Source organism: Branchiostoma lanceolatum, chromosome 1 (genome assembly GCF_035083965.1).
Source record: "Branchiostoma lanceolatum isolate klBraLanc5 chromosome 1, klBraLanc5.hap2, whole genome shotgun sequence".
Classification (NCBI taxonomy): Eukaryota; Metazoa; Chordata; class Leptocardii; order Amphioxiformes; family Branchiostomatidae; genus Branchiostoma; species Branchiostoma lanceolatum.
Genome location: NC_089722.1, coordinates 43,722,747 through 43,749,731, shown reverse-complemented (window position 1 = coordinate 43,749,731; position 26,985 = coordinate 43,722,747). Strand labels below are relative to the sequence as shown.

Sequence of the window (26,985 nt, the reverse complement as noted above, 5' to 3'; positions counted from 1 at the left end):
TGTTGGCAATTACAGGTCAACTTTGATTCAGAAAGAAATGGTGTGGCCTTACAGATGACACATGACGCAGCTGCTAAGCGAAAATAACTTTGATTCAGAATTACTTCTACCAACACAGATGAACTTTCAAGTGAATTCATTTATTTGTTTCTTGGATATTTGTAAGGCAATATCCAGCAAGAGGTCAGATTGAAAACCGAGGGCTGGGAGGAAGACTTGAATCTGACTGTATGTAGTTTGTCAGGTGTATGCCTGTTTTATTTGTACTCCAGGAAGATTAGCAACTTACTAGTTCTGTGTGTGTTACTTTTATGGTAGCAAATGGAGTGAATAAAGTGTCAAAGTATCGGATATTTGGAGTTTCTTTTTACACCACCAGGAATCTCACCTGCTTACGTTTCCGTGTCTGTCAGACACCTGCTTCAGAGCTTCTAACTGGAGTACTGCTTCTCGCCGTATCTCAAAGTATCCAGTCCCTGAAACTGTGTGTGCCACGGTACAGACTCTGTTTTCATGTTGAATTTCATTCCAGGAAAATTACATTCCAGGAACCAACCAATCGAGATGATGCGGCCTTTGATAAGACTTTTTCAGGCCCTGCAGATTCAGAACATGATGATCTCTACCTTTTTTTTCATACGAATTTTCCAGTTGAGCAATCCTTTTTTTATCAATCCTATAAGGTAAGGTTTAAACAGCTACTGACAGGTGAAAAACTTGTTGAAATGCATTTATATCTTAGAAATATAGATAAAATGTAGTAGTTTAAAATTGCTTGTGATCGCCATGACCTAAAAATAAAGTTTATACGGCTTCCCAAAGTCCGCCTTTCCCGGCGCACTGTGTTGGCCTCTGGAATGGGCATCACGTGACCCTATGACGTCACCGGCTGTAAAGAATCCCCGGCACGCACGCAGCTCGCGCAGCTAGCTCGCGCACGCAGGAGGTTCAACAACACGGCCGACATGATGGGTGAAGAAGTTGTGCGGTTTTCCGACTTTCGCCGAGCGTGGGACGCATTTTTTAAAGAAGTCAAGTCCCTGTTGTCTCAAGGGGATGTAGATGGGGTTGTACCCTACATATATGAACCATATATCGGCATACTCAGCAGCCGTGTGCAGACAGCGTGGCGGAGGAGCTGTTCCAACAGTGTTGGTAACAACAACGGCGACACTGAAGCGGAAATGGAAGGCCGGATCCCCATAGACATCGGGAGACTGCAACATGTTGAATGGTAAGGGCAGCTATGATGGTGTTACTGTTGTTTATACATTACAAGTTTCTGTCAGATGACGAAGTATAGACGCCGTGGGACGATGCAGCATTTAGGCTTCGTGACACCGGCGAAAACGCCAATCAACATAACGTTATAACGTTAACCACTGACCTAAAATCCTTTTTCAAAATATGACTACTGATCAGCCCTGTACTTGTGTACACCGGACAATTTATTTATCGGACTGTATACGTATTTCGACAATTCATACATTAGCTCCATTGTTATCAAATAAACGTTACGAGTAGAATATCATCATGTAAAATTCTATATGTTAACAACGTTGTAGGTGTTGTTCATGAAACAGAAATAACATGACACGAGGGTGGTAGATGTAGAAAGATAGGGAAAATTGAAAAAACAACTAAAATGTGTAGTTGAAAGTCCTATAATTTTATTAATTAATTCTCCTTGTATCCCGTGTAGTCGGCTGAGGGGAATGCCCTTCTTATGGTAGACACGGCACAGGATGGCAGAGGCACCCTCACTTCTTTGCCCAGGTGGTCATAGCACCACGTGACGAACTGTCGGTAGGCTGAGTACCTCTTCCATCTGTAATGGGGAAAACAGGGGCGTTTGTAAAGTGATACATACATCATATTTTATCTATTTCTTACCGTTTACAACGTATGTCATATCGTATGTCAAGTAAATCGGGAGCTTTTTCTGCGCCAAATAAATTCTACTCACTCGTTTCCGAGGGTCACTCCGTACTGCTGCCTGTAACCGCTATGTGCAGTTGTAAGAACATACACATTTAGGCAAACCGGCTCAAAGCCGGGATGTTCTGTTATGCACCGGAGACCGTCCAGTTCGTCTCTAGTGGCCGAAACACGAGCCTGCTCGCGACAGCAGACGCTCTCCACGACTGTTGGCATGGCCTCGCATCGCCCACAGGAACACCTGGTAATAAAATCAATATTGAAATCGCCAGACAAATGTTAATTACTAATTAGCTGTGTACGATGAATTACAAGTACATGTACTGTTCTGTCGTGCCACTATCATAATGCCTTGCTTACCACTCCGTATTTTGAAGTCTCTGGATATCACCGTCGTTCCCATTCCCGCGATCTTCCTCGGTACCCTCATCATTATCGTCCGGCTCTTCGGCTTGCATGTCGTCTAGGTACGGCTCATACCGGTACGGCACTATACCTCCCACGGCCCCCTCGAGCTCGGCAGGCTCATCACTATCGGCCACCTCAAAAAACGCGTCAACACTTGACTCTGATGAGTCGGAGTGGAACACCATTTCATCGGCCATTGTGTATGACAGGGGAACCACTGAAGTCGGTTGCTAAGATAAACGTCCCGTTGATAGGGAGGGTATCGGGTTACGGGTGCATGGGTGCCCCTTCCAGAGTTTCTGTATCTATCAGGAGGACCATAGGATGACATTGGAAACGAGTGAGTGTACAACACAATTCATGTCAAAATGGGATTTCTGTTTTGCTGTAACGTTACAGTAATATAGAGGAAGAAAAACTTTATTAACAGGCATGGCAACAAGTACATTCTATTTACAACAGTGGTATTTCATTATCCAAGTTTTTTAAGTAATGTCACTACATAATAGTATTATCAAAGTTTAGAAAGTTTTATCCTGCTTAGAAAATATTGAGAACATATGTTTAGTGATATGCATGTAGCATTATTCAAATTTTGATATGTAATGTCAATGAACTAAGTATGAGAAGTCATGTCAACATATTCAATTTGTGTCCAACCTTTACAGCAGCTAAATTTTCAATGTTCATTATGGCTATAACATATATAACCAGAAATCTGGATTATGTATATCTGAAGTGACTGTACTTCTTCTACATATTTAATTTGTTGTTAAACATTTATATTGAATATAAGTACAAGGCACTTTGTCTAGTAACTTCAAACACTGCCATGAGAACTATTCTTGACAGAGGTTAAAAAGAGTTTAGAAGTCATTGCTCTGCATAAAACCTGTGTGGTGCACAAAGAAATTCTGTCCTTATAGCAGTTACTGCAGGAAAAAGTACTGACACACTTTCCCAGGTACTTGTAGCACCAGCGGATACTATTTGTATCCTGTAAACCTCTTCTATCTGAAAGGTATAACAAAGTCAGAAACATTTTTAATGTTACTCAGAATGTTTTGCATCAGAATTTTATATTGCCAAAACTTGTAATAGTTTTTGTATGTAACCCCAATACAATATTGCCATATACAGAGATGATTAATCATGATATAATGTTCTACCTAGATATCTACAATATCTTGTCTAATTTGTATGAAATTCTCTAAAAACTGAGACAGATTTGTTTTACATTCCAAATGCAGTATGCTATACAATGTATGCTAGTAATAATACCAAGAGCTTTCTCTTTAAACATGCAGTCTTGTAGCATGGGCCTGAATCGCCGCCTCCATGTTCGGATGATGGAAGGAAGCACTGAGGGGCTCTGGGATGCGGGCTGGGTCTGGAACCTCCATGTCATCCCCATCGTACGACTGGCCACTGCAGATCTTCTCCACCATGTTGAGCAACCTTTTGACATATCCTGATAGAAATATACATTGAATAAGAAATGAATTTTCAAAAGTTTTATCCTGCTTAGAAAATATTGACAACATATGTTTAGTGAAAAAGTATTATTCAAATTTTGATATGTATTATGTAGAGTGAATACCCGATCTAATGCATTATGTAGAGTGATTACCCCATCTAATGTCTTGTCTCATTCTGCATATCAGTAACAAAGTGCAAAATACAATCTTATTGGGATGAGACAAATCAATGGCAGAAAACATCAAGAAGTTTTATATAAATGCAATCAAATACAACAAGGAATCATCTGGAAACATTGATGACTGTGAGTCTGGGGAAAAAGAAATTACAAATCACATTTATAGGTGCAGTGAATGAATTACTAGTAAGTCTGCATCCAATCTCAGACGCTAACAACTACACTGCAATAGCTTTACTTTTACAATGTACATTGTATACAATAACCTACAAAGATAAGTATTATGCAAAATGGCGGTGATACCAGTTATAAAAATACAGGGACGTACCAAAAGATGCATTCGCCAGGACTTTGCGCACAACGTGCCCTCCCTTCTTGTGCTTTGGATAGTGCAGGCTGTAGGTCGCTTTACCGTCTCCAGTGGTGTGCTGTGCCCTGTATCCATTTTCGTTCCAGTGCATGGCAGCAAGAATCACTCTAAACAGGGATCAGAAATGGGGTAATCACTCTACATACACAAACACAATCATATAAAAAGTGAGCATGAACAAGATTACAATTCTTGTACGGGAGCATAAACGCTATGTTCTAAAAGCATCTTTTACAGTAGTATTCTATTTTCATTACCTGCACTCCATTCCCTCATAGCAGAAATGATACATCTTTGGAGCAAAATGGTTGATTAGGCTGTGGAATGCCTCCAAAGATGATGTCTGATGTACAGGTGACAGTCGTTTGATGTCTCCACACAATTTCTTCCTGCACACCACTTTCTCCACTTCAATGGACACTTTTGTATCTGGAAAACATGTAAAAAAAGGTGTCAACACATAAGCTCTTTCTCAATAGAATATACGATGTACTGCTTTGAAATTACAAGGAATTTCACTAACGATGTCATGAAAAGTTTTTCATACTTACGCGATGGTAGCCAGGGCTTCCTAAGCTCCCTTCCCTCAAGGGGTTCATGGATACATGCTGGAAACTGCCCGGGAAACCCTGTGTGTCTGTTGTGAATGTGTTGTACAACAGACGTCCACTTGTCTGTGATGAGCTCTCCTTCCCCATGAGGTGTGGACACGACAGACCAATACAAGTGGTTAATGATACTTGAAACCCATGGTCTCAATGCCTGGCATTCTGTTGTTCGGCTCAGGCCTTGTAGCTTTTTCTTGATATCTGTATATACAAGCATGGACAAATCAATCATTACAAATTGAATGATTTCAACCTACCACTGGCATTTGTATCCCCATATAATCTAAAACTATGGATATTAGTATCACCAAATGAGCAAAGAACAACTAAATATCCTTTTGCAAGTTTCACTTACTTTTAGCAACATGCCAGATGTCAAATAGATGTATGATGTCCGGTTGATGGTCACGGAGCCACTTGATAATCCCAGAGTGTCTGTCAGTCACCAACGTGCCAACATCTAAGTTCCATGTGTCCTGGAGTAGGTGCAGTGACCGCTCCAGTCCCTCTTTCTCCATGTGATAGGACCCTCCTACCTCATTGCTCTAAAATATTAAGTATATAAGATTTACTAGATGCATTCAGATTTTCGTTCTAGCACAGGATGATGATGTATGATATATACTTGTTGGCTGGAAGACTGTATATGTTCATGGTGTAAAGTTTGAATTTGAATAATAAACCGTATCATCATCAATGTCTTAGAAATAATCTTTGATTCAAATCATCTGTTGGGACTAGTTTGTACTTTAATTTGTTTTGGTCTGGTACAGGTCCAAACCTAAAAATCAACTTGATCTGTACATAAACCTGTACCTGAACAAAACTAAACCTATAGCAGACACCATCTTAAAGGCTAAAGATAGATAAATACTTTGTCAGGAACAACAATTTTGATAGTCCTGTACTTGTTAGAAAGCTAAATACTTTAATTTTGAGATCAGAATATGTACATCCTCATTCAAAAATGACAATTTGACACTAAAACAAAAAGGTGGTTACTTGTATGACTAAAGTTACAGATAATTGAACAAACCTGTTTAGGTACGTTTACAAATCCGAACCTGTACTTAAACCCGGGATAAACCTGTACCAGCCCTACATGATATTATAAGACAAGTAAACTATACCTGCACAAGTTGCACATCAATCACAACATTCTTCCTGAGCTCCATCATGGTATAGGTGCCATATTTGGCAGAATGCCCTGGTGTGTCCGCACGTCCATCACCACCACAGATGATAGGCTCTCTCTCTGCCTGGAGGAGGCTGAGATCCCACACCTGGCGCTCCGCCCACAGTTGATAAACAGCTTTAAACAATACCCGCTCCTGGTGTCTGAAAAAGGATCTGATTGACATTAGGGCGACACCCATGTGTGATAATACGCGGAGTACTTTTGTTGGAGTTGCTCCACTGAACAGGATAGAAGCTGACAACAATATGTTGCCAGCTGCTGTCTTCCCAAAGAACGGCTGAGAGTTCCACAGTCCTTCGTAGGAGCACTCTGTGCACTTGATTGTGACCTGCACTAAGGTCCCTACTTCTTTACAAGACCACGCGAGCTTCCGATTAGGGCACATGGGGCAACTGCACCATACAGAGAAGAGTTGTGCTAAACATGTCCAGAATACCAGGAAAATTCTACGTCCTGGTTCTGAGTCTGATGTCTCCATGTTCTCGGTGTTTCCATTGGTCTCGGTATTCTCAAAAGCTGAGATGTCCTCGTCAGAATCGTCTAATGGATCGTAGTCTGGATCACAGTCTGGCTCGTAGTCTGGGTCATCTGTAGAAATCGACATGCTGTCCTCCTCAGACACTGACATCTGGTCCTCGGAATCGGAACACTGGTCGAAAAACTCACTCGTGATCTCTGTCTGAGTACCAATTGTGCGCACAGATGGTGTAACAGTCTGCACACCTGGGGAAATATGACATAACAAAAACATCACATTAGTTATCTAGTATGAACAGAATGATAGGTTGTTAAAAGAGACATCTATTCCACTGACATCATTTCAGCCAAAAGAAAATGTTAAATTGAAGTAAGTCAGGAACTGAAAACTTATACATGTAATATCAAATACCTTTGCTCCGTCTGCTTTGTCCATACCCTCGGAACAGAGTGGCTACTGTTCTTGTTTCAGGTTTCATGCACACCTGCACACCCCTCTCTGTTGGAGTCACCTGTATGTATACAAAAAAGTACATGCAGTATTAATAATATATCAGACTGAAGGTCTGAGAGACAGTGAAAAGAAAGCGAAGAGGGGCATTTGACATGTTATAATATGTATGTAGGGAAATGATATCTGCAATAATGTATCTGTAAATTACCAAACTTGGGAATTATAAGGTGTGAAAACATACATTTGTCTCAACAAATAGATTAGAGTCAGCGGGAAGGTCTTCTCCCTCTTCTGTTGCTGTTGTTGTTGTGGTCACTTCTGAGGGCATGCATTCCTGGAGTATCTGGTATATGCATAAAGACAGGATTTTGAATCATAATTCTAAGTATGAGTAATGAACACTCCACTATTTATAATGTCATCTGGTGGACTTGATTCATCTCCTGGTAAAAGAACTGCATGTAAGTGAATTTCTGTGGTGACATAAGTTATGGTTCCCTTCAGCACTTATAAAAAAAGATTTCACACTTGTGTATAGGCCCTTGGTTAAGAACTTTTCTTCAAATGTAAGTCTAGAGTTTTGCCCCCCTCCCCCTTTAATTTTTTTAGTAAACACCCACTATTATTAGTAACATGATTGTGCAAAATATCGCCCATCACGCAAAGGATGCTATATCAATACTTGCTAACATGAGGTGGTGACCTCTTTGTGTCTGCAAAGTGTCCGTGCGGTGAGAGTTTTCAAAAGCATGACTTTATAGTAGAGATAAAACTGCGGCGCCTTTGTTTTGTTTATCCGTGTGGGGTCCGACATGTTGGATTTACGACGTCCACCGCTACACGCTACATTACATCCTTGTACATAAACAAAAGGCTGAACTTTCGCTACGCACTACCCCATTCAAGCGATAATAACCATATGTAGTCGCACCGTGTACAAACACATCGGCGTAGAAGTGACCCCATCGAAACACCGACGTACAAAACGTACCTCTAGATGGCGCCTCTTCTCTATCGCCCCCGACTTCCGGGTGCGCACCGCTGGTCCCGGCTGAGCAGCCGTCTCCCGTCCTCGTGGAAATATGCTCGGTATCGCACCGGCCAATAGAATTTTTCTGCTGTTCACGGGCTTCAATCCAAACTGTTGCTTCAGACGTTCGGCGGGATCAAAGCACGACTCGTCAAAGTGGGCGGAACACAGAAAAGCGGAATCGTTCAATTGCCAGGGAGTGCCATTTGGACCCGATCTCGTCCGCCGAACCTGTTGAATCCACTTCTTACGAACACTTTCCTCTTGTGGAAACTTGTGGAGGCTAAAGCCTGCTTCCCTGCCGTTAGAGCAATACCCTGCGCTACATTGGTCCGGCATAGCAACAAGGTAGTTCCGGGACAGGCCCGGGATATGTGGTCTTCGTAATGTTTACAAACAACCAAGATGGCGGCCGCGGCTTCAGTGTTCTATTTCCCTTTACAGCCGATGACGTCATTGCCGGCTGACTGTTCTAGCGAACCTCGGCGCGGATTTTCGGTGAAGGGGTGTTCAAAAGTAGCTTTTAACTACAGAACCGTGCATTTTTTTCATAAATAAGTATGTCAACTGAATAAAAGTACCTTTGATGCATATATTCTGAAAAAATGCCCTCTATGTGTCAGTAGCTGTTTAAGGCCACAGCAATTTAATTTGTTGGTTTTTCGGATATTTTCAGGAAAAATATGAAGCGACAGGGCGAAAAAAAAATTTCGAAGCAGCGATTCCAAGAACCATCTAATGAAATTGATGTGGCCTAAGATAGAAGCACTCATACAGAATCGTGCAGTTCACAAAAAAGACAACAAAATTGCTAAAATCCAGATTTATTGTCACCATGGCAACCCTCCAGTCTGGTTCCTGTACAGCTGATATGATTGGTGAACTTTGACCTCCTGTACGAACATGTACAACTCCTGTTCACACCGTGGGCTAGTCTACGACAGGGACAAACTCCAAGCAGATGTTGGGCATGAAAATCATCACATTTCCCGGTGGTCCACATTTGATTCTGACATACAGCTGTCCCAGCACCAGAACATTTTTAACTTTCACCCCAACATCTGCTTGAGCGAGGTCAAGGCTGTTATAGAAACATTTTTGAAGCCCCCCCCCCCCCAAAAAACCCTTCACCCACACAAACAGGACCGACTTTAATCACAAGAAAATACCAATATATCATAAAAGCAACGACTTTTTGTAGGATGTCAGTATAAAGTCAGTCGTCAGGAAAGCTTGTATTAGATTTGACAGTGATTGTTACCAAGTTTTTACACGTCTTTATACTTAATCTACACTTACACTAACAACAAACCATGCTCCTCTCTGTTACAGTTCTTTCCACGAATACCACATATAGTAATACGTGATAGAGGATAAACAGATGTACATATACTGCAGTGTTATGATATTTGTAGAAATTCTCTTATGTATGAAGATATGTATGTTTGGATAAATGACACTTTTCAGTTGCCCTGTACCTACACTCGCCTCACATGTATGGTTTCTCACCTGAACTTGCTATTTGTCGGGCTAAATGGATTTTCTATGCAGTATAAATGTTTTTTCACCAGTAAGGGTTTTCATATGTCTGGATAGGTGAGACTTGTGAGCTGTCCTGTACCCACACTCCCCGCACATGTAGGGTTTTTCTCCAGAGTGTTTGGCTAAATGTCTCTCCAATGTGGATTTATATGCAGCGGCATAATTACACTGGTCACACTTGAAGGGTTTTTCTCCAGTGTGGATTCTCATATGTTCGGATAAGTCAGAATTGTTAGTTGTTTTGTACCCGCACTCGTCACACATGTAGTGTTTCTTGCCGATGTGTTTCGCTAAATGGCTGTTCAAATAACATTTCTGTGCAGCAGAATAGTCACACTGGTCACACTTGTAGGGTTTTTCTCCTGTATGAGTTCTCATGTGTCTGGATAGGCTATGCCTGTGATCTGTCCTGTACCCACACTCTCCACACATGTAGGGTTTCTTGCCGATGTGTTTCGCTAAATGGCTGTTCAAATAACATTTCTGTGCAGCAGAATAGTCACACTGGTCACACTTGTAAGGTTTTTCACCTGTATGGGTTCTCATGTGTATGGAAAGCTCAGACTTTCGAAAAGTCCTGTACCCACACTCCCCACACATGTAGGGTTTCTCACCTGAGTGCTTTCCTAGATGGCTGTCCAAGGTGGTTTTCTGTGAAGCAGAGTAATCACATTGGTCACACTTGTAGGGTTTTTCTCCAGTATGAGTTCTCATATGTCTGGATAGGCTACGCTTGTGAGCTGTCCTGTACCCGCACTCTCCACACATGTAGGGTTTCTCACCGGTGTGTTTTGCTAGATGTCCCTTCAAGGCGGATTTCTCAGCGGCAGAATAATCACACTGGTCACACTTGTATGGTTTTTCACCAGTATGGGTTCTCATATGTCTGGATATGTGGCGCTTTTGAGCTGTCCTGTACCCGCACTCCCCGCACATATAGGGTTTCTCACCGGTGTGTTTTGCTAGATGGCTGTTCAAGGCGGATTTCTCAGCGGCAGAATAATCACACTGGTCACACTTGTAGGGTTTTTCACCAGTATGGGTTCTCATATGTCTGGATATGTGACTCTTCTGAGCTGCCCTGTACCCGCACTCTTCGCACATGTAGGGTTTCTCATCAGTATGTGCTTTTGACTGATTGTCCCAACTGGCTTTGGCTCCTGTTGGCCGATCTTTAACATTGCTTGTACCTCCATTCCCTAAAACCACAGTTGGAGACCCTTCATTGGAGCTCTGGGGAACAGCAGTAGGAGACCCATAACATGCATCTGACATGTCTAACCTAACGGACAAAAAATTGGAAAGACATCAATCAAAAATATAATAATTCAAGAGTGCATTTTTTTCTGCTGGCACAAAAAATGTTACTACAACAGTCCAGCCACCACTCCTATAGTAAAGGCGTTAAAACCTGGCTCACTTGTACTTTCCTCCTTTAATACTGCCTCCAATTCCGTGATATGAATCTGCTATAAACCATTTTTCCTAGTTAACCACTCATGAACGCATTTGTTATCATAACACTTGTTAACAAATTAGGCAAGAAGACGCCTTCCACACCGAGTCGTCCTAAGGTATCCTAAGGTATGTTTGTTATTGTACTTATGTCCCATTTAGGTTGTTCTATAGCAAGATTCTTAGAGCTTTTGTAACCAAAATAACACCTTTGTTTCGTGATGTGTGACATTTGGTTTCGTCCCCCTCCCCCTCTCAAATTTCCTCACACAGAAAAGTCTTACATTTCGTGCTAGTGTGGCCCATACACCATAGAAACAACCTATAGCACCTCTGCTTCACCAAGGGGAAGTCATTTATCATAATTCGCGTTCTTACCTGCTTCCAGGGTTGATTTTTACCTTCACAAATACTGCAAGCGTCTAGTATGTGAAGCAAGGGGTGGAAGGTGAACTTACCGTGAGGTGAAAGGTCATATTTTGTACCCGGTTACCCATATTGTGTGTGGAAGTTCTGCCTACATTGTAGAAGAGTGCACCGATCGGCTGCCCTTTCTGCATTATTTTCCGTTTCTTACATTCCTGTTATACTGTAAATGCAGAAATATTTGCGGCGTTCACCGCGAACTTCAACCCCCCGCCAACATTTTTGTCCAATATTGTAGCAGTATGTAATTATTGCGCTGCCGCAAACTTAAAACCTCCGCGAACACTCCATTTCTGCCTTAGCGCGAAATAAAACCGCGCGAACATAAATGCGTTTACAGTATTTTACCTTTTTATCCTGGTAGAACGTTGACGTAGAATAAAGTGGGTACCGGTTGGGGTGGGCGGTATGTCTATTGGTTCAGGATTGTTACGGGAGGACGGGGGGGGGGGTGTATAAAGCACTGGATGGCAGAATAACGCAGCATAATTATCAAACTAACACCACGGTCTCTAATCAAAATGTGCTTCTTGCACTGCCCACCAATGAGGAATCTTCATCTCAAAGCTGATTTCCACTTCTCGCCAGACCGCTTCTCACTACAGTTTGTTTGTTTGAACCTTTGCAGAAGTTGTTCTTAGGATGTGGTCTAATCGGTGTACAACGCCACTCGGCAGAGGTGGTCAGAAGTGTTTGCCTTGGCATCGTCTACATGAGACTGTGTATCCTTCCCGTACGGGGTATTTAGACACGGCTAGTCCGCATTGGGTACGGCGCAAAAGCACCGGGTACGACAAGAAATACCGGGTACGGCACAAATTTTTAGCGGGGATGGCAATAATAAGCGGGTTCGGCCAAATTTATATCGAGGTACAGAAAGAAGTATTGGTTGCTGCTCAAAAGCACCGGGTACGACAGGAATTACCGGGTACGGCACAAATTTCTAGCGGGCATGGCAAGAATAAAGGGGTTCGGCCATAATTTTATCGGGGAACAGAAAGAATTATTGGGTACGGCAGAGAAAATGATTTTGATGAGAATGGTTTGTCATGAAAAATAGAGTTGATAACGATTTGTCGACACACTTACACTGCGCGGCTAGCTCAATTACTTACATCTACCACACATGGGAAATGGAATGGAAGCTGTTCTTTAAGCAAACATTTTTATTATCGCTTATCAGAAATCAGCATGTTTTGAATAAACTGTGTTCTTACTTATCAGCCATATAACACAAGATTACTTCACAATACTTTATAATGTTCAACACTCCTGGTATAGCATAGTCATTAGTGCTCCAACATATCGTGTATAGCTATAGGTTAGTAAATGAGTGAGAATAAAATGTTACATGTTACACAGCATTTTGGAATGGAACCTGTTTAGATTTTGTTCTTTCATTAGATAAACATTTTATTTTCACATGTCAGAAATGAGCATATTTTGAATCAACTGAGTTCTTACACTTCAGCAATGACAGACGCTTCATATAACAAACCTCTGAGCCGCAGAACAAAGTGGATCATCATCATCATACTTTTACAAAAACTTACCTCACAATTCTACATCATTCTAAACATGGCAGGTATAGCATAATCATTAGTGTTCCAATACATAGAGTATAGGTTAGTAAGTTAGAAAATAGACAAGAATTATAACCTTTAACGTGGCACACTTGTTACACCGAAGCACAACATTTCTATAAATGAATGTTGAACTGATGTACATGATTGCGTGTTATATACTTATATGGCACCGATATCAGCAATGCTGCCCAGATTGAGCATTGTACTGCATTGTTGCAATGTTAAAAGATAAAATAACATTTTATAGCTAGGATGTCAGTGCAAAATCATGGGTCAGGATTGCCTATATTATAATGGACAGACCTACTGAGTTTTAAAGCCTCCTTATTCTTGACATTAGAAGTATTTCTAAGAAAGTATGCTCCGCTATGTGGTAGGATTCAGATTCCAGAACTGTGAAATGGCTTATTACTCACACACTGGCGTAAGGCACATGTAGTGTTCTTACATCCATTTCCCTTAGGTCCATATACATGTATACCTGTCTGGATAACTTCTGTTGTCCTGTACCTGCACTCCGTACACATTAAGAGTTTCTCATCAGTGGGTCTAGCTAGATGCCGGACAACAGCTGATTTTCGAACTGCTAATTATATTCACACAGCTCACACTAAGGTTTTTCCCCAGTATGAGTTTTCATATGTGTAAATAGGTTATGCTTGGAGTGTTTGGTTAGATGTCTCTCTTAATGTGTATTTCTGTGCAGCAGAATAATCACACTGGTCACACTTGTAGGATTTTACGCCAGTATGACATCTCATATGTTTTGATAAGTGAGACTTTTGAGTTGCTCTGTACCCGCACTCCCCACACATGTAGGGTTTTTCTCCAGTGTGTTTGGCTAGATGTCGGTCCAAATTGCATTTCTGCGCAGCGGAATAATCACACTGGTCACACTTGTAGGGTTTTTCACCTGTATGAGTTCTCATATGTTTTGATAACTGGAGCTTTTGAGCTGTCCTGTATCCGCACTCCCCACAAATGTAGGGTTTCTCTCCAGTATGTTTGGCTAGATGTCGGTCCAATGTGGATTTCTGTGCAGCAGAATAGTCACACTGGTCACACTTGTAGGGTTTTTCTCCTGTATGGGTTCTCATATGTCTGGATATGTGACTCTTGTTAACTGTCCTGTACCCGCACTCGTCACACATGTAGGGTTTTTCACCTGTATGGGTTCTCATATGTCTGGACAACTTGGACTTGCTGATAGTCCTGTACCCGCACTCCCCACAGTTGAATGGTTTCTCACCAGTATGTGCTTCTGGCTGGTTGTCCAAAATCGTTTTGGTTGCTGTTGGCTTGTCTTCAACCTTGCTTGTATCTCTGTCCAACAAAATTTCAGTAGGAGATACATCACAGAAGTTCTGCGGAACTTCAGTAGGAGACCCCTTTCCTGGCTCTGCCATGTCTAACCTATGGAGAAATGATTGAAAGGATGAAACACACCAATCAGAAATAAGATAAGCCATGAGAGCATTTCTTCTGCTAATACCAAAAATGGGAGGTTGCTTCAACTGTCCAGCATTCACTTCCATAGTGATGACGTTCACACCTGACTCGCCCCCCCCCCACTCGGAATGCAGTTTCATGAATCTGTCTACTAGTAACATACAATCCATTTGCGTACTCTGAGTATGCATGTCGCAAATTTGGTTTTCATTTCACATGGTTGTTATTGTAGTTTGTCTCCTTTTAGTGACACTATAGCCCACCTAACATAAACGGCCCTTCTATCTCGGAAAACTTGCAGGCGACACTCCAGTAATCGGCGCAGGCGCAGAAGGCCAACTTTTAGCCCCAATAGGTTTGGTACCCTTGGTAAAAGTAGCTGTAGAGGGTTTTTTTCTAGGATATGTTGGTATTTCTGAGCTGGATGTTACAGGTAAGGGTTTCTTCCTTCTAATTGTGTTGAAAAATCAGACTTTCATCCATGTTTGTGGTGTCTGTAGGCAATAGAAGTTTTGTGGTGTTGTGTGATTATCAGGTAGAGAAGGAGGTCAAAGGTCATTTTTTTGTAAACAGGGCCGGATTCGTAGGGGTTGTGCCGATTAGAAAGTTGAAATTATGCCTTAGATTGAAACTTTGGAGGCCTGACAGCCCTGCCAATGCATGTTTTTCATGTACTAAAACTCAGGTAGGTGACTTTTGACAGCTTCTTTCTTACATGATTGCCATATATTAAGATAGGAAGCTTGATTACGCTTCTGTGGCCTGCACGATCCTTGACGTGTCGGTTTCGCCCCCTCCCCCCTCGCTATTTTCTCTCTCACCCTCTGTAAAATCTTACATCCCGTCCTATAGTCGCCCATACACCATAGAAATGACCTATACCTCCTCTACTGTATGCCAAGGTAGATATGTAGTGTAGCTCAACTTCTTACCTGCTTTTAGTGTAGACTTTTATCCTCACACAATTCCTGCAAGCGTCTTCCAAGCGAAGCAGCGGGTGAAAGGTGAACATATCGTGGGGTGAAAGGTCATATTTTGTGCCCGATAATCCTTGTAGTGTGTGGAAGTTCTGCCTACATTGTACAAGAGTTGCACCCATCTATGCCCTTTCTGCATTCTTTTTCTTTGTTACCTTCGCCAAAAAGGTTTTATTTTATCTGGATACCCTTGAATAACATGGGGGGAAGGGTACCTATAAATGGTTGTGGGGTGTCTATCTTTTCTTCAGGGTGGGTACGAGAACACGTGCAACGGCTCGGTAGAGGTGGTCAGGAGTGTTTGCCAGGGCCTTGGCTGGGAGACATCCTGTAAGGCTGCCGTACTGGGTGTTTAGACACGACCCTCGAATGACACACTGACTAACCGCGCCGTCTAAAGGGAGAACATTTGCCGGGGGACTAATTTCTACTATTTTCCCAGCGATCCGCGGAGCCTGGTAGAGGCTAGTGAGACATCCTGTATGGCTGCCGTACTGGGTGTTTAGACACGACCTTCGAATGACTTCGCACTGTGGCCCTGCGATGTCTAGAATCCATTGGGTACGGCACAAAAGGACCGGGTACGTTAAGAACTACCACATACGGCTCGACTTTCTAACGGGTACGGCAAGTGTAATAACCGGGTACGTGAAATATCTCTAGAGGGTACCGCAAGAAAATACGTTCGGCAGGACAGGGTTTTCATGGGGGTGCTGCGTCATGAAAAATAACTTTAGTTAAGAGTTTGAATCGCCTTATGGTTAAGAAGGCCTAAGAACGCACCTGTACAAAAAGTATCCGATTCAGCCATTTGTGGCTGCGACAAACTGTTTTATTGACCATGTTTAATACAGTATCTAATAAACCATTCATTCATTCATTCATAACTAATTAAATTACGTCACACGGAAAAATGAAATGGAACCTGTTCTTTTATCAAGCATTTTTATTTTCACTTCTTACATATCAGCCAGTCGCTTATATCGCACAAGCTTACTCTACAATTCTTCATAACGTTAAACACTCCAGTTATAGCATAATCATGTTCCAATATATAGTTTATGGGTTAGTGAATAAATGACAAATCAAACATCACCCTTGTAACACTAAAGCACAACATTTTAAAGGATGTTAGTTCAAAGTCAGGCGTCAGCCTTTATCATATTTGACGAAAATTAGTTGTTAATGAGTTTTAAGAACGACCTATTGTTTACACTGATAGTACTTCCAACAAAAATTGCTCCTCAGTGTACGTATGTTGTATTTTTCCTTTACGAATACCATAAGGTACTGGATAGAGACAACGTAATGTTGATGTACAGATTCGGCACAGTGTTATCATATTTGTACAGATTCACTTCTGTATGAATAAGTCTTCTCACAGTTCCAGCACCGCAGGGGGTAGTGGGAAATGGCGTAGGTTAACGTCCCTCCAAGCGACAATGTTAAAAACACGTCTCGACTGTTTACAAATGAGGAATCTTACACTGTGACCTTGGACCACAATACATCACGATTGCAGATGCGCATTCGGAACTGTGAAATGACATATTATCAAATAGACATTGGGGTAGAACACATGTAGTGTTCTTACATCAACTTTCCTATGTTCCATATACATGTACATGTATGTAATGCCTTATGTTCAGGTCCCTCTGAGCGGGAATATCGCAAACACGTCTCCACAAACGGCTTTCCAAATAAGGCAGCTTGAAGTTTGACCTTAGATCGCAATGCTTCACGACTACAGATGCACACTAAGAATTGTGCAATGACTTGTTCTTAAACATTGACGTAGAACACATGTAGTGTTCTTACCTCCGTTTTCCTTCCTTCCACGTACATGTATGTATGGCTGGATAACTTCTGTTGTCCTGTACCTGGACTCCGTATATATAGAGTTTCAGTGGTTAATACTGAGCTGCTGAATACTCAAACTTTTCACAAATTCATTTCTTTTCTCTACAATATGGGTTCTGATATGTCTGAATCAGTGAGACTTTTGAGTTACACTGTACCCGCACTCGTCACACATGTAGGGTTTCTCACATGAGCGTTTTGCTAGATGTCGGTCCAAATAGGCTTTTTCTGCAGCAGAATAATCACACTTGTCACACTAGTGGCCTTTCACCAGTATGAGTTTTCATGTGTCTATATAAGTTAGACTTCTGAGTTGTCCCGTACCCTCACTTACTACACATGTAGGGTTCTTTTCCAGTGTGTCGGGCAAGATGTTTCTTCAAGGTGTATTTCTGTGCAGCAGAGTAGTCACACTGGTCACATTTGTACGGCCTTTCGCCGGTATGGGTTCTCATATGTCTGGACAAGTCACGCTTTTGAGCTGCCCTGTGCCCGCACTCGCCACACATGTAGGGTTTCTCACCAGCATGTACGGCTAGATGATGGTCCAATTTGGATTTCCCTGCAGTAGAAAAGTCACACTGGTCACACTTGTAGGGTCTTTCAGCAGTATGGGTTCTCATATGTCGGGATAAGTGAAACTTGTGAGCTGTTTTGTACCCACATTCCCCACACATGTAGGGTGTCTCACCGGTGTGTTTGGCTAGATGTCGGTCCAATTTGGATTTCTCTGCAGCAGAATAATCACACTGGTCACACTTGTAGGGTTTTTCACCTGTATGGGTTTTGATATGTCTCGATAGGTGAGACTTATTAGCTGTCTTGTACTCGCATTCCCCACACATGTAGGGTTTTTCCCCTGTGTGTTTTGCCAGATGTCGGTCCAAGGTGGATTTTAGTGCAGCAGAATAGTCGCACGGGTCACACTTGTAAGTTTTTTCACCTGTGTGAGTTCTCATACATGTATGTTCAGACAAGTGGCACTGTTCAGTTGTTCTGTGCCCACACTCCCAACACATGTACGGTTTTTCACCTGTATGGGTTCTCATATGTCTGGACAACTGAGCCTTGCGAAGGCACCTGTAGTCACACTCTCCACACATGTAGGGTTTCTCACCGGTGTGTTTGGCTAGATGGCTGTTCAAAGCCGATTTCTGTGCAGCAGAATAATCACACTGGTCACACTTGTTGGGCTTTTCACCTGTATGAGTTCTCATATGTTTCGATAAGTCAGAAATTTTAGTTGCCCTGTAACCACACTTTCCACACATGTAGGTTTCCTCACCGGTGTGTCTAGCTAGATGGCTGTCTAAGGTAGATTTCCGTGCAGCAGAATAGTCGCACAGGTCACACTTGTAGGGTTTTTCAACTGTGTGAGATCTCATATGTCTGGACAACTTGGACTTGCTGATAGTCCTGTACCCACACTCGCCACACATGAAGCGTCTCTCATCAGTCTGTGCTTCTGGCCGATTGTCCAACCTGGTTTTGGTTCCTTTCAGCTTGTATTCAACATTGCTTGCATCTCTGCCCGATGAAACCCTAGTAGGAGACCCATCGCAGAAGTTCTTGGGAACAGCAGTAGGAGACCCATTACCTGCCTCTGCCATGTCTAAAATAATAATGAACAACAATTTGAAAAAAAAAAAAAACGAAATACATCAATCGCAAATACGATGCGTCAAGAGTGGATTGTTTGTACTAATCCTGAAACTGGTAGGTCGCTACAACAAACTTCCTTACTGCCCCCTCCCTTCATTTTTGTCATGAATATGCATGTTTTTTCAAAGTTGACTACGCTTGCATAAACTGGAAATTAACCCTATCCAGACTGGGCTTTTTTGGTATATCTGGGACTGGGGGGGGGGGGGGGGGGGGCTGATTCGGCCCCCCCTCATAATTTCCGAACGGTATGATGTATCATCACCAAATTTGCAGGGAGTGATATTCACGTGAAGTTTTATAATTCCTGTAATTTTGGTGACGTTATGACGTAATATGACGTAATTATGACGTCATCGATGTGATTTTATTGGATAAATAGGGAATTCCCATAATATCTAAAGAAATTTTAAAAAACGGTTTGTATTATTAATTTTAAGGTATGCAAAGGCATACAAAGTCAATGGTAAGTACGTTGACGTCAAAATGACGTCATTAAATGACGTCACGTGTTGTTAGCGATCCCTTGGGATCCGCCATCTTGGATTGGCCATTTTGAAATTTTCAAAAATCCTTTTTTTCCACTTATGACCCCAAAAGACACTAAAAATAGACTAAAAACGTTAATCTAAATGTTTCTGATAAAGAAAATGTCAGGTATTGACGATTTTAAGGGCGAAAAAGCCTGCTGATACCTGAAATAGTGATATAGTCCGCCATCTTGGATTTTGGCTGATTACGTCATCAAATTAGCATAAATTATGAATATTAAATCAGGAAAGTTACATCTAATTACATGTTATGTTATACATCTAGGAAAACTAGTGTAGTTGTGCAAGAAAACCCGAGAAATATCATTGTTTTCAAAAAATTAATAATTTTTGGATAAAATGCCAGTCAGAAACCCGTTGCCATGGCAACATGAAAAAATGATAAACTTAAACCATTATCATAAAATTGTTGCCAACAAAATTTTAGGAAAAGTCACCAAGTTTGGTTGTCCTAGCATACATCGTTCGGCAGAAATACGATGTCAAAGTTGGCGCGGGCACTTTTAGCCCCCCCCCCCCCAGTCTGGATAGGGTTAACGCCTTGTCATGGTTTCTGTTGTAATTCTGTATCATTGTTGTGACATAATACGCTAATAAGGTAGTTCACGGTTGCTACTACGCATGTCCAGTGTCAAAGGTAAAGGCGTTATTATGCAAATCTAGACATTCACCTTTGATACAATAACACCCTAACAAAAACATACCCTTTTGTCTCGCGGTGTCGCCCCCTCCCCCTCGGCAATTCTTCTCATCCCGAAAAAGTCTTACATTCCGTCCTAATGTGGCTCATATACCATACATATGACCCATAGCTGCTTGCTTCACGATATGGCAGATCTTTAGTGAAACTTACCTGCTTCCAGTGCTGATTTTTCCCTTCACAATCGATTAGCGTCTTCTGTCCCGAGCAGCGCATGAAAGGTGAGCTTAGTGTGGGGTGAAAGGTCATATTTTGTGCCTGATTACCCACTCAGTGTAGAATGGTTGCACCCATCCGCTGCTTTCCTTTTGTTTCCATCTTCCTTTTTTGCCAAGAGAGGAATGTCACACACGGAATATGTGACGCTAAATGTAATTCAGATGGGAAAAAATCACCAACGGAGGCGGGTAGCATATTTTGTACACAAAAGACGCTCAGTGTTTTTGCCTTCCATATTTTGTATGTATATCTGGTGCACATGTATATTATGTGTGCGCAGGTATGTGAATCCTTCTGGTCTCTGTGCACTTTTGTAAACTTTTCGTCTTCAGCTGCCTCCAAAAAAAAGAAGTCAACCCCAGCTTGTCCAGATGTAGAAAACACTCGTAATAAGTAGGCTATAGTTAAAACAGTATCAGTCATAGTTCACTGTCACATGTACGTTTTCCCTATATTTCTACATGTATCCGGCAATTAGCCCACGGGCATGAACGTGCAATAGAACTTTATCGCGTATTATCACATAGCTAGATGGCGTCGACTAATCAGAAGCCTCCGTTGCCCATGTGTTATGGGGCCATAACACACCACCTATGACGTCATAACACAACCGTTCCATATTATAGAGGGGTTGTTTTTTTATGAATCTTTTTCTTAACATTGTTTTAAAAAATCATTATCGTCTTAAAATTCACAAAACCGTCTTAAAATACATAAAAAAGAACGATTTTCAATTCAAGTGAAATTTAAATGGAATGACTAAAACAATATTTTTCACGTGAGTAAGTGAAACGACAAATTTCATCTTGTCCCGCCATTGGAACCCGTTCGAATTCGATCGTCATGGAGGAGCTGAGTCCCACAGTTTTTCGTGTTCAAAACAAACGTGACACGCACTAAACACGCCCCCTCCCCATGGTCCAAGTCACGTAAGCTCCCCAAACCGATGTGCTGGCATCGAAAAAATTACGGTCAAAATCGCCAAAACTCTTACAAGTTTCTACCTACAAGGATCTCAGTCCGATACGTGTTCGCTTCTGTGGGATTTTTTCCGGCTTGAGCAAATATTATCCGGGAAAACTACAAGCAAATGGGACGTGAACATGCACGATTGTTCTTACCACAGCCAACTAAGCATTTAACAATCAGGCGTCAGGAATTGTGACAATTGAACCGAAATCTACAATTATACCGCCCGATATTAAGTCTACGTGTCCACAACAATAAGACAAGTTATCGCTTGTTTACATTTGATTATATGAAGATCATATGTACAATGAATGGATTTAACATGTGTAGTATTAAATAAAGAATCTATGTGTTATACAGGGATTTGTCTCCCTTATATGGGTCAGTTTGGATAGGCTTGTGATAATAACGTTAATGACCCGCCTGTTCCACGGTGTATATGGTGTCATAACGGGGCGGGTCATTAACCCTTAAGTAGTAAATATGAACTATTATCATGCGTCTGCTGATATGTACGACAAAAGCTTGGTAGCAGGACAAGATCTTACACGCTGATATGTATGAAATTAGGTGTGACCATGTACGGCTAGTACAACAACGTATCTAATAGAAATAAAAATGCAATGGAAACTTTTATTTGGTTACTTTATTTTTGCTTTTTAATCAATTAAATTGACTGAGATCTTACAAATCAGACATCACAGTCACTTCACATAACATATCGGTCGCTTTACATAACATATAAAACATTAGGTATAACATAATCATTAGTGTACTAATAAATAGTTTATACTGTACAGGTTAGTAAATAAGTCAGATAATAAACATGACAGCCTCTAAATTTATGCATACGTTTCAATGAAGCAGAACATCTTGTCAGGATGTCAGTGCAAAGCCAGACGTCAGGATACTAGTCGCCTATATTAGATTTGACAGGAAGAAGTTTGTATTGAGTTTTATAACCAACTGCCTCTTTACACGAAGGATACTCCTAACAAACCATGCTCCTCTCTATTGCAGGATTCTTTGTCACAGACTAAGTACTTGATAGAGGCTAAGTAGATGTACAGATACTATTCTTACTTACTTACTTATCCTCTTCATCCCTTGCGAGACATATGGCCATGACTTTTGTCTTCCATCTGGGTCTGTTCTGTGCCAAGCTGTCGGCAGTTCTCCAGGACTACAGATACTATACAGTGTTAACATATTTGAAGATATTCTCTTTTGTATGAATAAGTCTTCTCAGAGTTCCGACACTGCAGAGGATTGTGGGAAATGCCGTAGGCCTTGTGAACTGTCCTGTTCTCACGCTCCCCACACATGTAGGGCTTCTCACCAGTGTGTTTGGCTAAATGTCGGTTCAAAGTGGATCTGAATGCTGTAGAATAGTCACACTTGTCACACTTGTAGGGTTTCTCACCAGTGTGTTTGGCTAGATGTCGGTTCAAAGTGGATCTGAATGCTGTAGAATAGTCACACTTGTCACGCTTGTAGGGCTTCTCACCAGTGTCTTTGGCTAGATGTCGGTTCAAAGTGGATCTGAATGCTGTAGAATAGTCACACTTGTCACGCTTGTAGGGTTTCTCACCAGTGTGTTTGGCTAAATGTTGGTTCAAAGTGGATCTGAATGCTGTAGAATAGTCACACTTGTCACGCTTGTAGGGTTTCTCACCGGTGTGTTTGGCTACATGTTGGTTCAAAGTGGATCTGAATGCTGTAGAATAGTCACACTTGTCACGCTTGTAGGGTTTCTCACCGGTGTGTTTGGCTAAATGTTGGTTCAAAGTGGATCTGAATGCTGTAGAATAGTCACACTTATCACGCTTGTAGGGTTTCTCACCAGTGTGTTTGGCTAAATGTTGGTTCAAAGTGGATCTGAATGCTGTAGAATAGTCACACTAGTCACACTTGTCACGCTTGTAGGGTTTCTCACCAGTGTGTTTGGCTAGATGTCGGTTCAAAGTGGATCTGAATGCTGTAGAATAGTCTCACTTGTCACGCTTGTAGGGTTTCTCACCAGTGTGTTTGGCTAGATGTCGGTTCAAAGTGGATCTGAATGCTGTAGAATAGTCACACTTGTCACGCTTGTAGGGTTTCTCACCAGTGTCTTTGGCTAGATGTCGGTTCAAAGTGGATCTGAATGCTGTAGAATAGTCACACTTGTCACGCTTGTAGGGTTTCTCACCAGTGTGTTTGGCTAGATGTCGGTTCAAAGTGGATCTGAATGCTGTAGAATAGTCACACTTGTCACGCTTGTAGGGCTTCTCACCAGTGTGTTTGGCTAGATGTCGGTTCAAAGTGGATCTGAATGCTGTAGAATAGTCACACTTGTCACGCTTGTAGGGTTTCTCACCAGTGTGTTTGGCTAAATGTTGGTTCAAAGTGGATCTGAATGCTGTAGAATAGTCACACTTGTCACGCTTGTAGGGTTTCTCACCGGTGTGTTTGGCTAAATGTTGGTTCAAAGTGGATCTGAATGCTGTAGAATAGTCACACTTATCACGCTTGTAGGGTTTCTCACCAGTGTGTTTGGCTAAATGTTGGTTCAAAGTGGATCTGAATGCTGTAGAATAGTCACACTTGTCACGCTTGTAGGGTTTCTCACCAGTGTGTTTGGCTAGATGTCGGTTCAAAGTGGATCTGAATGCTGTAGAATAGTCACGCTCCCCACACATGTAGGGTTTCTCACCAGTGTGTTTGGCTACATGTTGGTACAAAGTGGTAGATTTATGTGAAGCAGAATAATAACACTCGTCACAGTTGAAGGGTTTTTCACCAGTGTGACTCCTCATGTGTCGGGATAGGTTACCTTTGTCAGCTGTCCTGTGCCCGCACTCGTCACACTTGTATGGGTTCTTATGTGTCGGGATAAGAGAAGCTTGTGAGCTGTTCTGTACCCACACTCCTCACACATGTTGGGTTCCCACCAGTGTGCTTGGCTAGATGTCGGTCCAAATTGGATTTCTGAGAAGCAGAATAATCACACTGGTCACACTTGTAGGGTTTTACGCCAGTATGGGTTCTCATATGTTCGGATAAGTGAGACCTCTGAGTTGCTCTGTACCCACACTCCCCACACATGAAGGGGTTTTCTCCGGTGTGTTTGTCTAGATGGCTGTTTAAGGTGGATTTCTTTGCAGCAGAATAGTCACACTGGTCACACTTGTAGGGCTTTTCTCCTGTGTGGGTTCTCATATGTTGGGATAAGTGAGACTTTTTAGTTGTTCTGTACTTACATTCCCCACATATGTAGGGTTTCTCTCCAGTATGTTTGGCTAGATGGTTGTCTAATGTGGATTTCTCTGCGGCAGAATAGTCACACTGGTCACACTTGTACGGTTTTTCACCAGTATGGGTTCTCATGTGTCTGGACATGTGACTCTTGTTAACTGTCCTGTACCCGCACTCCCCACACATGAAGGGTTTTTCTCCAGTGTGTTTGGCTAGATGGCTGTCCAAATTGCATTTCTGCGCGGCGGAGTAATCACACTGGTCACACTTGTAGGGTTTTTCACCAGTATGGGTTCTCATATGTTCGGATAAGTGAGACTTTCGAGTGGCTCTGTATCCGCATTCCCCACACATGTAGGGTTTTGCTAGATGTCGGTTTAAATCACCTTTCTGAGCAGCAGAATAGTCACACTGGTCACACTTGTACGGTTTTTCACCTGTATGAGTTCTCATATGTCTTGATAGAACATGCTTGTGAGCTGTCCTGAACCCACACTCCCCACACATGTAGGGTTTTTCACCAGAGTGTTTTGCTAGATGTCGGTTTAAATCACCTTTCTGAGCAGTAGAATAATCACACTGGTCACACTTGTGGGGTTTTTCACCTGTATGGGTTCTCATATGTCTGGACAAGTTCTTGCTGATAGTTCTGTACCCACACTCCCCACACATATAGGGTTTCTCACTGGAGTGTTTTGCTAGATGTCGGTTTAAATCACCTTTCTGAGCAGCAGAATAATCACACTGGTCACACTTGTAGGGTCTTTCACCTGTATGGGTTCTCATATGTATGGACAACTTGGACTTGCTGATAGTCCTGTACCCACACTCCCCGCACATGTAGGGTTTCTCATTAGTATGTGTTTCTGGCTGGTTGTCCAAACTGGTTTTGGTTCCTGTCGGCTGGTATTCAACATTGCTTGTATCTCTGCCCGATGAAACCCCAGTAGGAGACCCATCACAGGAGCTCTGGGGAACAGCAGTGGGAGACCCATTACCTGTCTCTGCCATGTCTAAGATAATAATAGAAAACAATTTGAAAAGATGAAACACATCAATCGAATTCATGACAAGTCAAGAGTGCATTTTTCTGCTTATATCAGAAATGCAAAGTTACTGCAACAACTGTCCAGCCTCCACTCCCATCGTAATGACGTTAAAAACGGTTCTCCTGTCTTACTGCCCACCCCCCGCTTCAGTTTTATAAATCTGGTATACAAACCGTTTTTCCGAAGTTGACCACGCATGCACGCAAATTTCCTTTTCATTTTTACATGGTTTTTATTGTAGTTTGTGTCGTTTTTGTGACATTGCAGCAACCCTCTTGGAGTTTTAATGATAAAAACGACCCTTTTGTCCAGAAAGGAGTGACGTGATATTTCGCCCCCCTCCCCCATCGCTAATTTTCTCACCCCGAAATATCTTACATTCCGTCCTAATGTCGCCCGTATATAAATAATAGAAACGACCTATAGCTCCTCTGATTCACGGTATGGTAGATATTCAGCAGAACTCAAGTTCTTACCTGCTTCTAGCGTTAATTGTAGCCTCACAATCCTGCAAACGTCTTCTGGCGAAACAGCGGGTGGAAGGTGAACTTCGCGTGGGGTGAAAGGTCATATTAAGTGCCTGGTTACCCAATGAATTTGTTAGTGTGCGGGAAGTTCTGCCTGCATTGTAGAACGCTTGCCCCAATCCGCTGGCCTTTTTGTATCATTTTTGTTTGTGTCATTTTCTTTCTTGCTTTGTTCCCTTTTGATAGCTAAATATAGGACTGTTATTTACGTAAATACAGCGTCGTTATACAAGAACAAGAACAACAAGTTATTAGGGGTTCCAAGCATCGTGACCCCTGACCTTTGTAAGTGACGTCACATTGTGATTTTTCTGTGAGGTTTGTTTCCGAGAGTTGAAAAGTTTGGAGAGAAATGTCGTCCAACCTGGCAGAGGAGGCGTCGTTCCGAGAGCGTCCTGGCGGCCAAGCTGTGACTCAGGTTAGACTGGTGTCTGCTTTTACAACTCTCTGGTAAAAATTTTGTCGTGTTGGTACCGGGATGTGGGGAGGGGGGCGATGTAATATTTTCAAATCTGCTCCCAGCTATGACGTTGTCAGTACGTAAAGCGGGCGCCCTCCATGTGCACAGCTGGTACTGTGGCAGAGTCTCTGTTTTCACTCGAATCCATGCTCTGACTGTCGGCCTGTTTAAGACACGGT

At 42.1% G+C, this 26,985-nt stretch overlaps 8 protein-coding genes and 1 long non-coding RNA gene across 10 annotated transcripts in view; 2 read left to right on the top strand and 7 right to left on the bottom strand.

Moving 5' to 3' along the window:
* Positions 1-695: 695 nt before the first annotated feature.
* LOC136424771 (uncharacterized) lies at positions 696-5,678 on the top strand. The gene is made up of 2 exons (XR_010753912.1): positions 696-1,234; positions 1,703-5,678. It is a non-coding gene; the product is annotated as an uncharacterized lncRNA (long non-coding RNA).
* Positions 1,431-2,543, bottom strand: LOC136424763 (uncharacterized). The gene is made up of 3 exons (XM_066413417.1): positions 2,299-2,543; positions 1,967-2,179; positions 1,431-1,828 (listed from the first exon to the last, which is right to left on the bottom strand). The coding sequence occupies exons 1-3, from the start codon at positions 2,541-2,543 to the stop codon at positions 1,678-1,680; spliced, it is 609 nt and encodes a 202-aa protein (XP_066269514.1). The 3' UTR covers positions 1,431-1,677.
* Positions 2,704-8,769, bottom strand: LOC136424748 (uncharacterized). Its single transcript, XM_066413393.1, has 9 exons — positions 8,102-8,769; positions 7,352-7,453; positions 7,069-7,168; positions 6,112-6,902; positions 5,337-5,526; positions 4,925-5,182; positions 4,631-4,802; positions 4,332-4,480; positions 2,704-3,817 (listed from the first exon to the last, which is right to left on the bottom strand). The coding sequence occupies exons 1-9, from the start codon at positions 8,477-8,479 to the stop codon at positions 3,642-3,644; spliced, it is 2,316 nt and encodes a 771-aa protein (XP_066269490.1). The 5' UTR covers positions 8,480-8,769; the 3' UTR covers positions 2,704-3,641.
* A 496-nt stretch (positions 8,770-9,265) lies between these two features.
* Positions 9,266-11,570, bottom strand: LOC136424755 (zinc finger protein 135-like). Its single transcript, XM_066413405.1, has 2 exons — positions 11,516-11,570; positions 9,266-10,964 (listed from the first exon to the last, which is right to left on the bottom strand). The coding sequence occupies exon 2, from the start codon at positions 10,955-10,957 to the stop codon at positions 9,671-9,673; it is 1,287 nt and encodes a 428-aa protein (XP_066269502.1). The 5' UTR covers positions 10,958-10,964; positions 11,516-11,570; the 3' UTR covers positions 9,266-9,670.
* Positions 11,571-13,802: 2,232 nt separating this feature from the next.
* On the bottom strand, positions 13,803-14,555 carry LOC136427350 (zinc finger protein 782-like). Its single transcript, XM_066416174.1, has 2 exons — positions 14,204-14,555; positions 13,803-14,062 (listed from the first exon to the last, which is right to left on the bottom strand). Exons 1-2 carry the CDS (start codon positions 14,553-14,555, stop codon positions 13,803-13,805), a joined length of 612 nt encoding a protein of 203 aa, XP_066272271.1.
* Positions 14,556-16,523: 1,968 nt separating this feature from the next.
* Positions 16,524-20,850, bottom strand: LOC136424740 (zinc finger protein 84-like). Its single transcript, XM_066413379.1, has 2 exons — positions 20,502-20,850; positions 16,524-19,047 (listed from the first exon to the last, which is right to left on the bottom strand). The coding sequence occupies exon 2, from the start codon at positions 19,043-19,045 to the stop codon at positions 17,762-17,764; it is 1,284 nt and encodes a 427-aa protein (XP_066269476.1). The 5' UTR covers positions 19,046-19,047; positions 20,502-20,850; the 3' UTR covers positions 16,524-17,761.
* Positions 20,851-22,738: 1,888 nt separating this feature from the next.
* LOC136427339 (zinc finger protein 93-like) lies at positions 22,739-24,331 on the bottom strand. The gene is made up of 4 exons (XM_066416163.1): positions 23,866-24,331; positions 23,532-23,598; positions 23,101-23,414; positions 22,739-22,971 (listed from the first exon to the last, which is right to left on the bottom strand). Exons 1-4 carry the CDS (start codon positions 24,329-24,331, stop codon positions 22,739-22,741), a joined length of 1,080 nt encoding a protein of 359 aa, XP_066272260.1.
* Positions 24,332-24,351: 20 nt separating this feature from the next.
* Positions 24,352-26,427, bottom strand: LOC136424830 (zinc finger protein 84-like). The gene is made up of 2 exons (XM_066413502.1): positions 26,296-26,427; positions 24,352-25,783 (listed from the first exon to the last, which is right to left on the bottom strand). Exon 2 carries the CDS (start codon positions 25,779-25,781, stop codon positions 24,396-24,398), a length of 1,386 nt encoding a protein of 461 aa, XP_066269599.1. The 5' UTR covers positions 25,782-25,783; positions 26,296-26,427; the 3' UTR covers positions 24,352-24,395.
* A 7-nt stretch (positions 26,428-26,434) lies between these two features.
* LOC136424851 (zinc finger protein 782-like) overlaps positions 26,435-26,985 on the top strand; it is a 33,744-nt gene continuing 33,193 nt past the window's right edge. For both annotated transcript variants that reach the window (XM_066413534.1, XM_066413548.1), the window contains exon 1: positions 26,435-26,764. In XM_066413534.1, coding sequence (XP_066269631.1) covers positions 26,699-26,764 — 66 coding nt within the window. In that variant the 5' untranslated portion in view covers positions 26,435-26,698. The remainder of the gene's footprint in view (positions 26,765-26,985) is intronic.

Bases quoted from the DNA above. Each gene is read 5' to 3' on its own strand.
- LOC136424763 (XM_066413417.1), bottom strand. From the start codon at position 2,543: ATGGCCGATGAAATGGTGTTCCACTCCGACTCATCAGAGTCAAGTGTT. The intron at 2,180-2,298 runs GTAAGCAAGGCA...TTTTATTACCAG, and splicing joins AGACTTCAAAATACGGAGTG to GTGTTCCTGTGGGCGATGCG. The intron at 1,829-1,966 runs GTGAGTAGAATT...TCCCCATTACAG, and splicing joins GGAGTGACCCTCGGAAACGA to ATGGAAGAGGTACTCAGCCT.
- LOC136424748 (XM_066413393.1), bottom strand. From the start codon at position 8,479: ATGCCGGACCAATGTAGCGCAGGGTATTGCTCTAACGGCAGGGAAGCA. The intron at 6,903-7,068 runs GTATTTGATATT...ATATTTCCCCAG, and splicing joins ACAAAGCAGACGGAGCAAAG to GTGTGCAGACTGTTACACCA. The intron at 5,527-6,111 runs GTATAGTTTACT...TTAATATTTTAG, and splicing joins TTGATGTGCAACTTGTGCAG to AGCAATGAGGTAGGAGGGTC.
- LOC136424755 (XM_066413405.1), bottom strand. From the start codon at position 10,957: ATGTCAGATGCATGTTATGGGTCTCCTACTGCTGTTCCCCAGAGCTCC.
- LOC136427350 (XM_066416174.1), bottom strand. From the start codon at position 14,555: ATGGCAGAGCCAGGAAAGGGGTCTCCTACTGAAGTTCCGCAGAACTTC. The intron at 14,063-14,203 runs GTGACTATTCTG...GAACTCATACAG, and splicing joins ACCCTACAAGTGTGACCAGT to GTGAAAAACCCTACAAGTGT.
- LOC136424740 (XM_066413379.1), bottom strand. From the start codon at position 19,045: ATGGCAGAGGCAGGTAATGGGTCTCCTACTGCTGTTCCCAAGAACTTC.
- LOC136427339 (XM_066416163.1), bottom strand. From the start codon at position 24,331: ATGAGGAGTCACACTGGTGAAAAACCCTTCAACTGTGACGAGTGTTAT. The intron at 23,415-23,531 runs GTGAGACTATTC...TACAGCATTCAG, and splicing joins AAACCCTACAAGCGTGACAA to ATCCACTTTGAACCAACATT. The intron at 22,972-23,100 runs GTGACTATTCTA...ACCGACATCTAG, and splicing joins ACCCTACAAGCGTGACAAGT to CCAAACACACTGGTGAGAAA.
- LOC136424830 (XM_066413502.1), bottom strand. From the start codon at position 25,781: ATGGCAGAGACAGGTAATGGGTCTCCCACTGCTGTTCCCCAGAGCTCC.